Source organism: Littorina saxatilis, linkage group LG5 (assembly GCF_037325665.1).
Source record: "Littorina saxatilis isolate snail1 linkage group LG5, US_GU_Lsax_2.0, whole genome shotgun sequence".
Taxonomy (NCBI): domain Eukaryota; kingdom Metazoa; phylum Mollusca; class Gastropoda; order Littorinimorpha; family Littorinidae; genus Littorina; species Littorina saxatilis.
In genome coordinates this window covers 39,049,800-39,062,150 of record NC_090249.1, presented here as the reverse complement: position 1 = coordinate 39,062,150, position 12,351 = coordinate 39,049,800, and the positions used below count along the sequence as shown (strand labels likewise).

Sequence of the window (12,351 nt, the reverse complement as noted above, 5' to 3'; positions counted from 1 at the left end):
ATATATGTTGTTTCTGTGTTGAACAGAGGACGAGAAGAAACTGGTGGAAGAAGTGTTCAACAATGCTATTGATTCCTTGTCAGATGATGATAAGAAACTGCCTCAGGTGTGTCCTCTTTTTTTTTTTTTTTCTCCATTTTTACAGATTTCACTCAAAACTGTTTGCAACAGTTGCTGTTCCTTTTTCCAGTCTTTTTCTCAGAAGTTATTGTGGCAAGATGTTATATAAGCTGAGTCGTTAGTTTTTACAGTATCTATTACGTTGTGAGTGCTTTTCTGTTGTAGGAATGATTCTAACAATGCTGCTGTGTTTCTTTATTGCAACAGATATCTGTATGGATTCAGACAATTTCATTATTAAAATCTAAAATTTTGTTGAGCTGTACTTTAGTGTTTTGAGTCTGAACCATGTTTAGTGCCTCACTTGTGCGGGAATTTTGTTGATGTTCTGATTTCTGTGCTGTTTTATCATTTATGTCATTTGTGCGAGCAGGTGGAGCACTTATTACCACTGCTGAAAAAAGGAGTTGGCATCCATCACTCAGGGCTGCTGCCTCTTCTGAAAGAAACCATTGAGATCCTCTTCTCTGAGGGACTCATCAAGGTACATTTTGCTAATGTGAAACTTTTCAAGCACACTTAGTCTGTGATGATAATGCATCTGCAGCTAGAGGAAGTCATCCTTCCTTCATTGATTGTTTTATGAACATGTGTGGAATTGCAGATGCAGTAAAACTGTGTCAAAGCAGGATATCATCTGCCAGATGATGTCCTTGGGTTTTTTTCTTTTAGTTTTAACTGGGTACAGCTTTTGTATCGTGACACTTTCTGTTTTGTGCCCTGTTGACTGCACTATATGCAATTTTAACAGGTTTTTGTCGAATCAAGATTAATATTTCTGTTCAGACATGACCTATAGTTGCAAGAATGGTTCAGTTTGTGAGTTCTAGACATGTGTTTTTGGTCGTCTGCATTATGTCATAACCTCTCCGTCTGATCCTAAATAAAGAATCCAAAGAAGAGATAAGCAGGCACCTTCACAGTAGCAGTTGATGCTCTCCTCTTTCTCAGCGACTCAGATAAAAAATATTCAGCCTATGTTCTTGACTAAATATTGATATATTCATGATCAAATATTCAGCCTATATTAATGTATGTATGTATGCATTATTATTTCATATGTTGCAGGCTCTGTTTGCCACAGAGACATTTGCTATGGGTCTCAACATGCCTGCCCGCACTGTGCTCTTCACAAGCTGTCGCAAGTTTGACGGCAAAGACTTCAGATGGGTAAGTCAGCATTGTACTGGTAAGAGACCATACACTTATTGAGAAAGACTTGTCCATTCTGTGGTTACATTTATCATGCATTTGTTGTAGATTTTGTTGAAAATAGACTTTACCGTGATTACCTCTCAGCTGCTTAGTGAAGCAACACTTCAGGTAATTGTCTAGTATGTACAAGACAAGAAATTCCCAAGCTGATTGTAGAGTTTTAAATTGAAGTAGTATACTGACTGTATGCTGTTTGTTTTACAAAGGTGACATCAGGGGAGTACATTCAGATGAGCGGCAGAGCAGGACGTCGAGGTCTTGACGAGCGTGGAATTGTCATCCTGATGGTGGATGACCTGATGACTCCCAGTGCTGGGAAAGCCATTGTCAATGTAAGTGCTAAATGACACTGTGTGTGTGTGTTTGTCGTTGTGTGTGTCTTTGTGCCTCTGTGCCTGTGTGTGTTCAAATTGGCTTCGTTTCTTTTAGATTGTGCACATGTGTGTTTTCCATTCAACATTTCAGTCAGTCAATGCCTGCCTGCATGTCAACACCTTCATTAATTTTATTAGAATAAATACCAGTGTGAGTTGATAAATTCTAGAAATTTGAAGAAGCTGGTAGATTGTCTGAAATCTTCAGATAACACCATGAGCGGAATGTGTGCCTGAAGAAGTATTGCCTCCGCTGGTAAAAAATCTTGATATCCTGATTTAGTCAGTTAGTCTGGGGACTCGTGGCAGGATACTGCATATCATTGAACAAAGCACCAAAATTGGCATACATATACCTTTTTACATTCTCTATCGAATAAGAGGATGACACAACTGATCGGAAAAGGTCATGACCTTCAAACCTATACTCTTCATAAAAAGAAACGCATCAATTCTAAAAGTCTCTATACTGCCAGTTTCTGTCAGAATCAGGTTTGCAAAATAAGAAAAAGAAAGCATGGCATGAGAGGATGACAATTTGATTAAATCATCACGATTATACTCGTCATAAAAAATAAAGCATCATTTCCTAAAATCGCACACAAAATTAGCAAGTTAGTAAAAGTGCAAAACAGAGCAAGAACACATCCTTGTTAGTATCCCCTGCGACAATTAAACACACAAAAGCACGCAGTCTCAAGTTCACAGTGAAAGAAATACATCTTTCACCAAATTGTAAACTCGGTTTCGGGGCGCGTGTTGTTCGTTTTACTCGCGAAAAGAGAAACGATGCCTACGCGACATCTTCTCAAACTTTCGCAAAACAGCAATGTTTGATGGATCCATATCTGCTTATCAGAGTAAACAATGTATCCATTGGAAAGGTAACAAGGTCACTAAATCGCTTGACACGCATTTTGAGTGATCATGAGCTTGATATCACTTACCTCACTTTCCCGCAAACAACAATACAGAACTTCCGTCTATCTCGATGTTTATGAGGCCTGGATGTCACTTCTGTAGCATGAGCCGCCACAGGAGCACATGACTTCCTTCTGCCTTGTTCTGAGGTATAAAAGAAGGCCAGTATATATATTTTATGGCCAGCGGCTATGTCAACCATGCCAATGACAGACATTCGGCTCTCCTGCCAGGAAGCCAAACTGCTACTAGCCAAGCTAAAAGGAGAGGAAAGAGAGCAGACTCTGTCACAAACATGTGAAGAGAGAGGATGGATACACCTCCCCTACAATAGGAAAGGGCACCACCTCCCACTCCCCCCGAGACCCATGACCCATGTTGCGTCGCTTGCGCACGGTCAGCAGCCGCATCTACTGGGACAAGGCAGTCTGTCAGTGTGGCAAGACTGGACACCTCACACACGTGTTTGAAGGTTGTGACACTCTCAAGGAAGAGATGGCTAGTCTCATCCGCTACAGAAGGGAGAATGCCCTCAGTCCGGGAGACTTTCTCCGCCCACACCCATCACTCGGAGAGATACCGATGATGGTCTTGGTCACCAATCTGTTCACCTCAACTGTTGCGAGCTGGTTCTAGTGTGCTTGCAGCAGATCCAGCACAGCACAGATCCACTTCTGGAATCTTAAGCTAAATGTGTCTCAAGACACACATTTTGTAGTCCTGGCATCCTGAAAGGCAGAGGCCCCAACCTACAGGTTTGCTTCCATACCAAAAACGCCTCCTGAGACACGGGAACGTGGGAGCAGAGGCAACAGCTCCGCTTGAACCTCAGAAACCAAATGTGCCTCCATACACACAGTAACCATTTCAGCACTGACCCAAGACGACCCAACCCGGTCCCTAGCTCATTTCAGGTCTCCTCTAGCAGCCGGCAACCAGCGGTCTACACCCCTCCCCCCCCCCCCCCCCCCCTGCATTTTTATTTTTTATTTTCATACAAAGCCGGATTTTTTCCTTGTAACATGCCCCTAATGGCTTTGCCGTGAGGGCGTAAAACTTACATTTTCTCTTTCTGGACAGTGGTGTTTCCCTCGACGTTGAGTGAAATTACCTTGAAGATGTGGGTCGTTTACTTCTCTTGTCTCCTTTCCTTGTGTTGAACATCAGAACTTCGGAAACTGACGACACTGACTTCTGCTTGTTGCTGATCTCCGTCAAAGTCGAACCAGACACGTTTCCATGCATTATCATACCTGTGAGTGCACGCAGACTTTCGGGAACAACGTCTGCTGAGGCCTTAACAGTACCGTCAAAACAATAGTCTTTGGAAAGGATATCTTTACGGACAATCTGTGCGGCACGTGCACGATGAAATGCGTCATCATCTAATGTTCTTGCAAAATTCAGCAAACTGCTGACGTCTGTATCGAAAATAAGGACAGTTTCTTTCCCTTGCCTTTGAGCTTGCAGATTTGGCACCATATGAAGAAGTCTTTCTTTGAGTCTTGTTGTATGAACCTTTTTGTTATATGAACAGTGCAGCTCACGAAACTGGCTGTCATACACTTTGCACAGTTCAGACATTTTGAACAGTGACATGGACTTGCTTTCTCTCTCTTCTTCAATGAAAGAAAGGAGTTGACTTAACACTGTTAACTCATTTTGTTCGTGTGCGTCATTAATTCCCCGTTCTGCTAAGGCTTTTTTAGATTTATTGTACAAAGTCAACTTGCAGGATGAATGATATTTGGTGTCCAAGGCATGCATATCCCCCTCTGATAATTTTCCCAAGAGTGATCGGTCCTGCACAATCTCTGCATATTCACGAATTGTTTGGTCGATGGTAAATGTACATGCGTTCACAAGTTTTTCAGAAGTACCATCTTTTCCGCATCGCGGTCACACACAGGTCCTATCGTCCTCCTTGTTTTGACGGGGCTGTGCAGTTCTTTCTGGTCATTATCTTCTTCTTTCAAGTATCTCTTCTCAGCACGAGCAACTTTCTGGTTATCAAATTTGTTCCTGCAGGTTCTGTGCCATACAGCTTTTTTCTCTTCAAAGGTTGTCTTCATATCATTACATTGTTCAAGGAGATCCTTGTTCAAAACAAACACAGACGAATCCCCAAGGGCTTCAAGTTTCAAAATATTGTCGACGACACGACCGTACCCAGTCTGCACGCCAGCTTTGGCAAATGTTGATTGTGTCGGATTTACTAATTTTTCTTCTGTTTCTGTTTGGCATATCGCACATAAAGACCAGTCGACCAGGGCACGGGCCTCCAACATTGATGGGTGTGAATTACCTTCATGAACCGCTTCTTCTGAAGACTCCTCTTGTGTTGGCAGTGGTCTGGGATCCAAGCTTTTTTCCTGGACAGATTCCGGGAGATTGTGAGGGTCCAGGGAAGTCTGCATCCAGGATGAGATAACCTAATGAAAACAAACAAGGGCAATAAATCAACTGCAAAACAATTTTGTTTGTGACTTAATCAAACACACACACACACACACACACACACACACAAACACACACACACACACACACCAAATACACAAGCGAGCAGGCATATCCCCCCCCCCCTCACCCTTTCGCCACATACCTTCGCGAACCGCGTCTTCAGAAGACGTTCGTTGTTTTGGCAGTGGTCTTGAATCCATGCTTTCTCTTGACTGATGCAAGGATCAGGGGACGTCTCTGTATCCAGAGTGATAAAACCGAATCAAATACAGACAAACAAGGAAATAAATCACATGAAAGACAACGCTGTATGCGACTTAACTACCCCCCCCCCCCCCACACACACACACACACACACATAAAAACACACACATGCACACATACACTTTTCTCTCTCTCTCTCTCTCTCTCTCTCTCTCTCTCTCTCTCTCTCTCTCTCTCTCTACACACCCACACAGGCACGCACACGGCACACACACATACGCACACACTAACACACACACCCACACAAACACAGACACGCACGCACACACACACACACACACACACACACACACACACACACACACACACACACACACACACACACACACACACGTACCAACACGCATGGCTAGAATATTAGGTTACATTGATTGAATGAAGCATGCACTTCAAATGTCTGTGTTTTCTTATGATACATATAATGTTGATAGACTGTCGTACCGATTTCTGTACATGCAATAACATCATCAAGATTCAAGAGTTAATTACCAATTACCTACATATCGAAGATGTACAAAATTCAATTTGATTTCTGACTGTCAGGGCCACATAAAAACGAAAGCAAGGTAAACACGAACAGATCTAAACAGCAAGGCGTTTCCAAGATTTTGTGTCAACAAATATTGTTGAAACAGTGTTACGAACAATAGCCGCTGCTTTCACAGGAACTCTTATTTTCCCAGGACGATCGTAGACTGGAACCATCTACAGGACTATCAAGTTCTGGCAGGATCTATGGAGATCTTTAAATCTGATCTCCACCCAGTTTAGGACTTATTTATAATTATGAGCACCTCCCTTCCGTCGATCAAATGACAGAAGTGGTTTTTCAACGTATTGACACAGATACAGATCTGGCATTCATTGCAATCACTTTCGCGCCCCCCTCACCCCCTCCCGTCTACCCTCCCCCCCCACCCCCATTAAAAACATGTATACATGTAACTGAAAGCATCTTACCGTTTACTCGAAGGTCGTGGGTGCAAAATATATAGCAGGCGCCTTCATTCTGCAAACTCAAACGCCATGCTGTTGTTCTTCAAGCAGACGACAAGTATTCCGCGCAAAGCGATACGTCTAAAATCTGATTGGCTAATATTCCCAAGGTCGCGGATAACTCGTGTTGGAGTTATCTCCCGCACTGCGTTGTTTACCTTCGAAACGATTTTTATTTAATTAATTTTTTCACCCTTTCATACTTGCTGGATGACTTGTGTCATCCTCTTAATCGATTCTTTGTACTTTTATGTGCAATTGCTGAGAAAACTACAATTTGTTCAATGATTTGCAGTATTGTGGTGTATTCTTGCCACGAGTCCCCAGACTAAGTATATCTTGGATTTCTATTTGAACAAATATCCAAAAATGAATGCTTCTTCTGTTTGAACAAAGAGACATAAATTAACACGTTTTCTGTTTGGACAAAGAAACTTAAATGATTTCTATTTCTCTTGCCCAGGGTTTACCAGACCCACTGAACTCTGCTTTCCACCTAACTTACAACATGGTGCTCAACTTGCTGAGAGTGGAGGAGATCAACCCAGAGTTCATGCTGGAGAGGTCCTTCTACCAGTTCCAGAACTACGCTGCCATTCCTGGACTGCTAGAAAGTAGGTGGTGGATGTGGGATCAGGATCGATACGTTGCAGGAACCTTTTTAGGTTATCATCGCAACGGAAACAAGAGAGCGCAACCCCCCCCCCCCCCCCAAAAAAAAAATGTCATTTGATAATAGGTATTATTTGATCCTAGCCTATCCTCTTTTTGGGTGTAAAGGGGGTGGGAGGGGGTATTATTTTGTGGGGGCCAGTGAGAGTGCAGGAGATCAATCCAGAGTTCGTGCTTGAGAGGTCCTTCTGTCAGTTCCAGAACTATTCCTGGACTGCTTGAGAGTGAGTGGTGGATGGGGGGTGTAAAGGCGGGTGGGGTTTAGGGGGTTGTGAGGGTGGAGGAGATTAACCCAAAGTTCATACTGGAAAGGTCCTTCTATCAGTTCAAGAACTATGCCTCCATCCCTGGACTCCTGCAGATTGAGTGATAAGGTTGAGGGAGGGGAAGTTGCTTGTTATGTTCATTGGCCTCTCCTATGATATTCAGGTAACTGGTTCGTATTACTTTAAAAAAAAAATGTGTTTAAAGAACCATGGGAATTGAAAAAAGCGCACAATATTTCTGAAGGAATGGCAGAAAGAAACTGATGATAAAATGGAATTGCTAAACATTAACCATTAAAACATTCAGTGCTGTAGAGTATGACTAAGTCCAAGAGGGCGGGGATGTAGCTCAGTCGGTAGCGCACTGGATTTGTATCCAGTTGGCCGCTGTCAGCGTGAGTTCGTCCCCACGTTCGGCGAGAGATTTATTTCTCAGAGTCAACTTTGTGTGCAGACTCTCCTCGGTGTCCGAACACCCCATGTGTACACGCAAGCACAAGACCAAGTGCGCACGAAAAAGATCCTGTAATCCATGTCAGAGTTCGGTGGGTTATAGAAACACGAAAATACCCAGCATGCTTCCTCCGAAAACGGCGTATGGCTGCCTAAATGGCGGGGTAAAAAACGGTCATACACGTAAAATTCCACTCGTGCAAAAAAAAAAACCACGAGTGTACGGGGGAGTTTCAGCCCATGAACGCAGAAGAAGAAGACTAAGTCCAAGGATACTATTTGATAGAAGACAGAAAGTATTGAGGTTTGAATACTTCAATCACGTAAGGCCACAGAGGCACAAAGGGAACTAAGCAATCTTCTATATATATTACCATCACAGAGCTGAAGAAATGTGAGGACAAATACCACAAAATGGACATCACGGAGGAGGAATCGGTGTCCTCGTACTTCCGCATCCGTCAGCAGCTGGATAACCTTGGGCGTGACCTTCGTGCGTTCATCCTCAAGCCTGTCTACCTTCTGCCCTTTCTCCAGCCTGGGAGGCTTGTCAGGGTGAGTGGTTTGCTTTGGGGGAGACATTGATTTGGATTGTACTGTACACAAAGAGAGTATAGCTGTGTGTGTGGGGTGGTGGCTCTGAGTGGTGTGTGTGTTTAGCTTTGTGTGTGAATGTTTTGCTGTGTGTGTGGGTGGGAGGGGATGTTTATTAGCTGTGTGTGTGTGGCTATGTTTGTGTGTAGCTCTGTGTGTGTGTGTGTGTGTGTGTGTGTGTGTGTGTGTGTGTGTGTGTGTGTGTGTGTGTGTGTGTGTGAGAATGATAGTATCTTGGCATGCTAATGGGAGGGCTACCAGTTTCACTCCAGGAGAAATTGACAAGTGTGTTTTTGACACTGACGAGGAAGAAAGACAACAATTTGTGTTAATATTAAGTTAAGTTTTACTATACTTTTTTTCAGATAAAAAACAAAGATGATGACTTTGGCTGGGGTGTAGTGGTCAACTTCCAGAAAAAGATGGACCAGAGCGGGGTAAGTACAGTCACCAGACAGCAGTAGATAGGCTGGCAGAGGTACACACACCATCATAACGTGATTGTTTCCCCCAGATTAAAGCTGTAAAAGTAGTGTGAGGCTGGACCATGATCTTATACATGTAAGGAGAGTTTGTAAAAAAAAAAATAATGTTGTTAAAGAGAAAGAGAGACTTTTTACAAAAGATAAATTTATGGGTAGCTTTTCTAGGGAGCAGATGACAATATTGTACCGTGGAACAACACTTTGTGGCAGAAAATACAGGCTGTTTTTTACTCGCCTATTCACTTGGCTGGTGCTCCCTGTCTTCAAAATGTATGCAGTGAAAGGATCTTGTTGCCTATTTGAAGAGTGTCCGTTTACATTAAATTACATATCTTACCCAACTCACATATAGCAATTAACCCATAGTTCAGTGCTGATATCGCTGTACGCGTCCCCTTAGCAACAAGGAAGACGCCTCTAAAAAAGAGTGACCGAGACCCGTAAGGGTATCCAAGTCAGCCCGTAAGGGAGGCTGCCTTCCATATGCGCGCGCATATGCCGCCATCTTGTCATTCTACTCTCAGCGATCAGTGGAGCTGGTCGTGTTTGGTACGCTCCGGCTGTGTTTTCAGCCTACTTGCTTGGTCTTCCAGACCTGGTTTGTGTTCCCCTTGGTGTCTTCTTGTCACCGGACTTCGCATTTGCTGTTGAGGTGAGATCTTTCCATTTTTTACCTGAATTTTGGCGGCATTGTTGGCTTGTTTTCGGACTTACAAAATTTTTTCCAAATTTGTTTGTGAGTTGTTTTCATCATGGCCGACAATGCGGACGGGAAGAGGTCAACATCTAAACATGTAGCTGCTTCGCCCTCTCCTGTTAAGAAAAGCTCTAGAAGTTCTAGAAGTTCTAAAACGCACGGCGATACGTCCGTGTCTCTTTCGGGTTCAGAATCCAAAAAATGTAGTGATGTTGTTGTTGGCGTGCCCGGAGTTTCCGGTTCGTCTGCTAAACCTACGGAGAAGCCCTTGCTCGGGGTTAAGCATGTTGTAGGGGATGTCTCGCCTGTAGGTTCTGGGCTTGCATCTGCGGATTTTGCTTCTTTGCTTTTGACATTAAGCTCTCAGGTTTCGGCCTTAGCGGCTGAAGTTTCGTCAACTAAGGCGGAGATACGTGCGCTGCCGGCAGGGGTCGGTGGTACGTCGTCGCTGGCCAGTGTGCGTTTGCCTCCCTCTGCTACTGTTACGAGGGCGGACGTGCATGCGTCTCAGGATGGGATCTCTCAGGCTCCCGTGGGGTCTCCGGCCGGTGTCCGTTCTTCTTCACAAGGTATGTGCACTCCACGTGAGCGTTGTCTTGAGGGAGTAGCCTCGGGTCTCATCCCAGGTGAAAGTTCTGAAACATCGGCTGATATCCACCGCTTAGTCGGGGTGTCAGTGGGTGCGAAGAGCCCTGACAAGCGAACAGATGTTCCTATTCTTCCTGGCCGTAGTCAGGTTGAAGGGCATCTGCTTCCGCCCAGGGGGCAGGAAGTTGGTGGTAGTATGGCTGGCTCTGGACTTGACTCTGTTAGTCAGTACGGGGACCAGTCTCCGGAGTGCACGGAAGGGCACGACGGCTACCTGGATGACGGTGCCGCCTCTCAGGCTGAAGGTGCTGGATTCTTTTTGCCACGGCAGCTGCCAGATGCGGTGGCTCTGGCGGCTGGAGTGGCTTCGAAATATCTCGAGGAGGAGGTGGCGGTGAACAAATCTCAGTTTGTCCATCCTCCTTCTGCCTTAGGGGATTTCAGGAGTGCTAAGGAACCGAAAAGTTCGTTCCGATTCCGGGAGTCCCCCTCTTTGGCGGTCGAGATGTCGAAGGTTTTTGCGAAAGGACGAGCTATGTCCGATGCCTTTCCGCTGTTGTCACAGCATGGGGAGGCGCCGGAGGTGGTGGGCCCCTGGTTGGCTAAAGCGGGTCAACACGTTCCTTGTTCTGCGCTCTCAAAGAGCTCTAAACTGTCGGTTCGTCCCGTCGCTCTACTTGACTCTTTCGCTTTGCCGAGATCAGTTCTACCGGTGACTCCGGAACTGCTTTCTCTGCGGGAGGACGGGTATGCCAGGGATAGAGCAGTCCCTTACACGGAGTCTGCTCTTCAGGCTTTGGAGGAGACGGGTAGATCTCTGCTCGAGTTGGGTTCCGTCTCTAGTTCTCTCCAACGCTCTTTGTCTAGGTCTATCGCTTCATCGTTAGACCCGTTTGAGTTCCGTTACGACGCCTCCCAGGAGGATGTGACAACTCTGTTGGCGACGCTGGCCAAGGTCTCTCAGGAACAATTGAGCTTGGCAGCCAGGCTTTACGGGCATGCTGTACATTCCCGCAGAACTGCCTTTTTGGCGGGTTCAAAGATCCGAGACAGGGGTACCATTGACAGACTTAAGGTATCCCCGTTTACGGAAGGGTCGCTGCTGGGTACTTCCTCTTTGGACGCTTTGCAGAAGGAAACCCAGGACGCTAGGGATCTGGCTATTGCAAGGATTGCTCACCACGGCTTTCAGAAGGTTCAGAGCAAGCCTACCTCCCAGAGTAAGGCTCAGCCTTCTTCGTCTGGGGGGGGCAAGATGCAAAATCAGTCCACCTCTTTTCGGGGTAGGGGGCGAGGCGCGCCTTACCCGAAGAGAGGCTCCTTTGGGGGTTCTCGGGGGTCGGGGCACAAGCCTCACCCCCAATGAGGGTCTCCCGAGCCACTATTCCCAGTAACCCCCGCCGTGGTGGCGGCGGGTGGCCCCTCCAGGGCCTTGGCCGCCTGGACACGCCTGGTGTCCAGCCGGTGGATTTTGGGAATAGTGCGTTCGGGATTCCGTCTCCTCTGGGCAGAGGGGAAGGCACCTCTGTCCAGGATACCTCCGCCTTTCAGATATCCCGTGGACCCGGAAGCCAAGTCAGCCGTTCATGCGGAGGTGGCTTCCCTACTCCTGAAGGGTGCGATAGAGGAAGTTCGAGATCGAGAGTCCCTCGGCTTTTACGGCAGGCTGTTCGTGGTGCCCAAAGCCTCAGGGGCATGGAGGCCTGTTTTGGACCTGTCCACCCTGAACAAATACCTACGGGTAGTCAAGTTTGTCATGGAGACTCCTCTCTCTGTAAGGGAAGCTCTGCGTCCGGGAGATTGGGCCACGTCGGTGGATCTCACCGACGCATATTTCCATGTGCTCATGCATGTTCAAGACAGGAAATGGCTGCGCTTTCTGTGGGGCGAGAAAGTGTTTCAATTTCGGGCACTCCCCTTCGGGCTTTCCCTGGCCCCCTGGATCTTCACGCTGGTCGTTCGCCAGCTTTGCTCCCTTGTCAGACAAGAGGGGGTACGCCTACGGGCGTATTTAGACGATTGGTTGAATCTGCATCAGGACCAGTACATGTGCAGAACTCAGACTGCGAGGGTTCTCGACCTGGCGGCTCAGCTGGGCTTTACAGTCAATCTAGGGAAGTCAGAGTCAATATAACACTTACCTCGACAGTACTATTCTTGCACATTATCTATTATAGGCCGAAAAAATTGGACAAAACGCTGAGTGGGTACAATTATCTCCCATAACCATGCGCCACCGTGGATCC

The 12,351-nt window shown here is 46.0% G+C and overlaps 1 protein-coding gene across 1 annotated transcript in view; it reads left to right on the top strand.

Annotated features, from left to right (window-relative positions):
• The window catches only part of LOC138967106 (exosome RNA helicase MTR4-like), a 53,193-nt gene that overhangs the window by 15,307 nt on the left and 25,535 nt on the right, over positions 1-12,351 (top strand). The window contains exons 11-17 of the mRNA XM_070339585.1: positions 27-106; positions 494-604; positions 1,189-1,290; positions 1,542-1,667; positions 6,814-6,964; positions 8,124-8,296; positions 8,701-8,772. Coding sequence (XP_070195686.1) covers positions 27-106; positions 494-604; positions 1,189-1,290; positions 1,542-1,667; positions 6,814-6,964; positions 8,124-8,296; positions 8,701-8,772 — 815 coding nt within the window. The remainder of the gene's footprint in view (positions 1-26; positions 107-493; positions 605-1,188; positions 1,291-1,541; positions 1,668-6,813; positions 6,965-8,123; positions 8,297-8,700; positions 8,773-12,351) is intronic.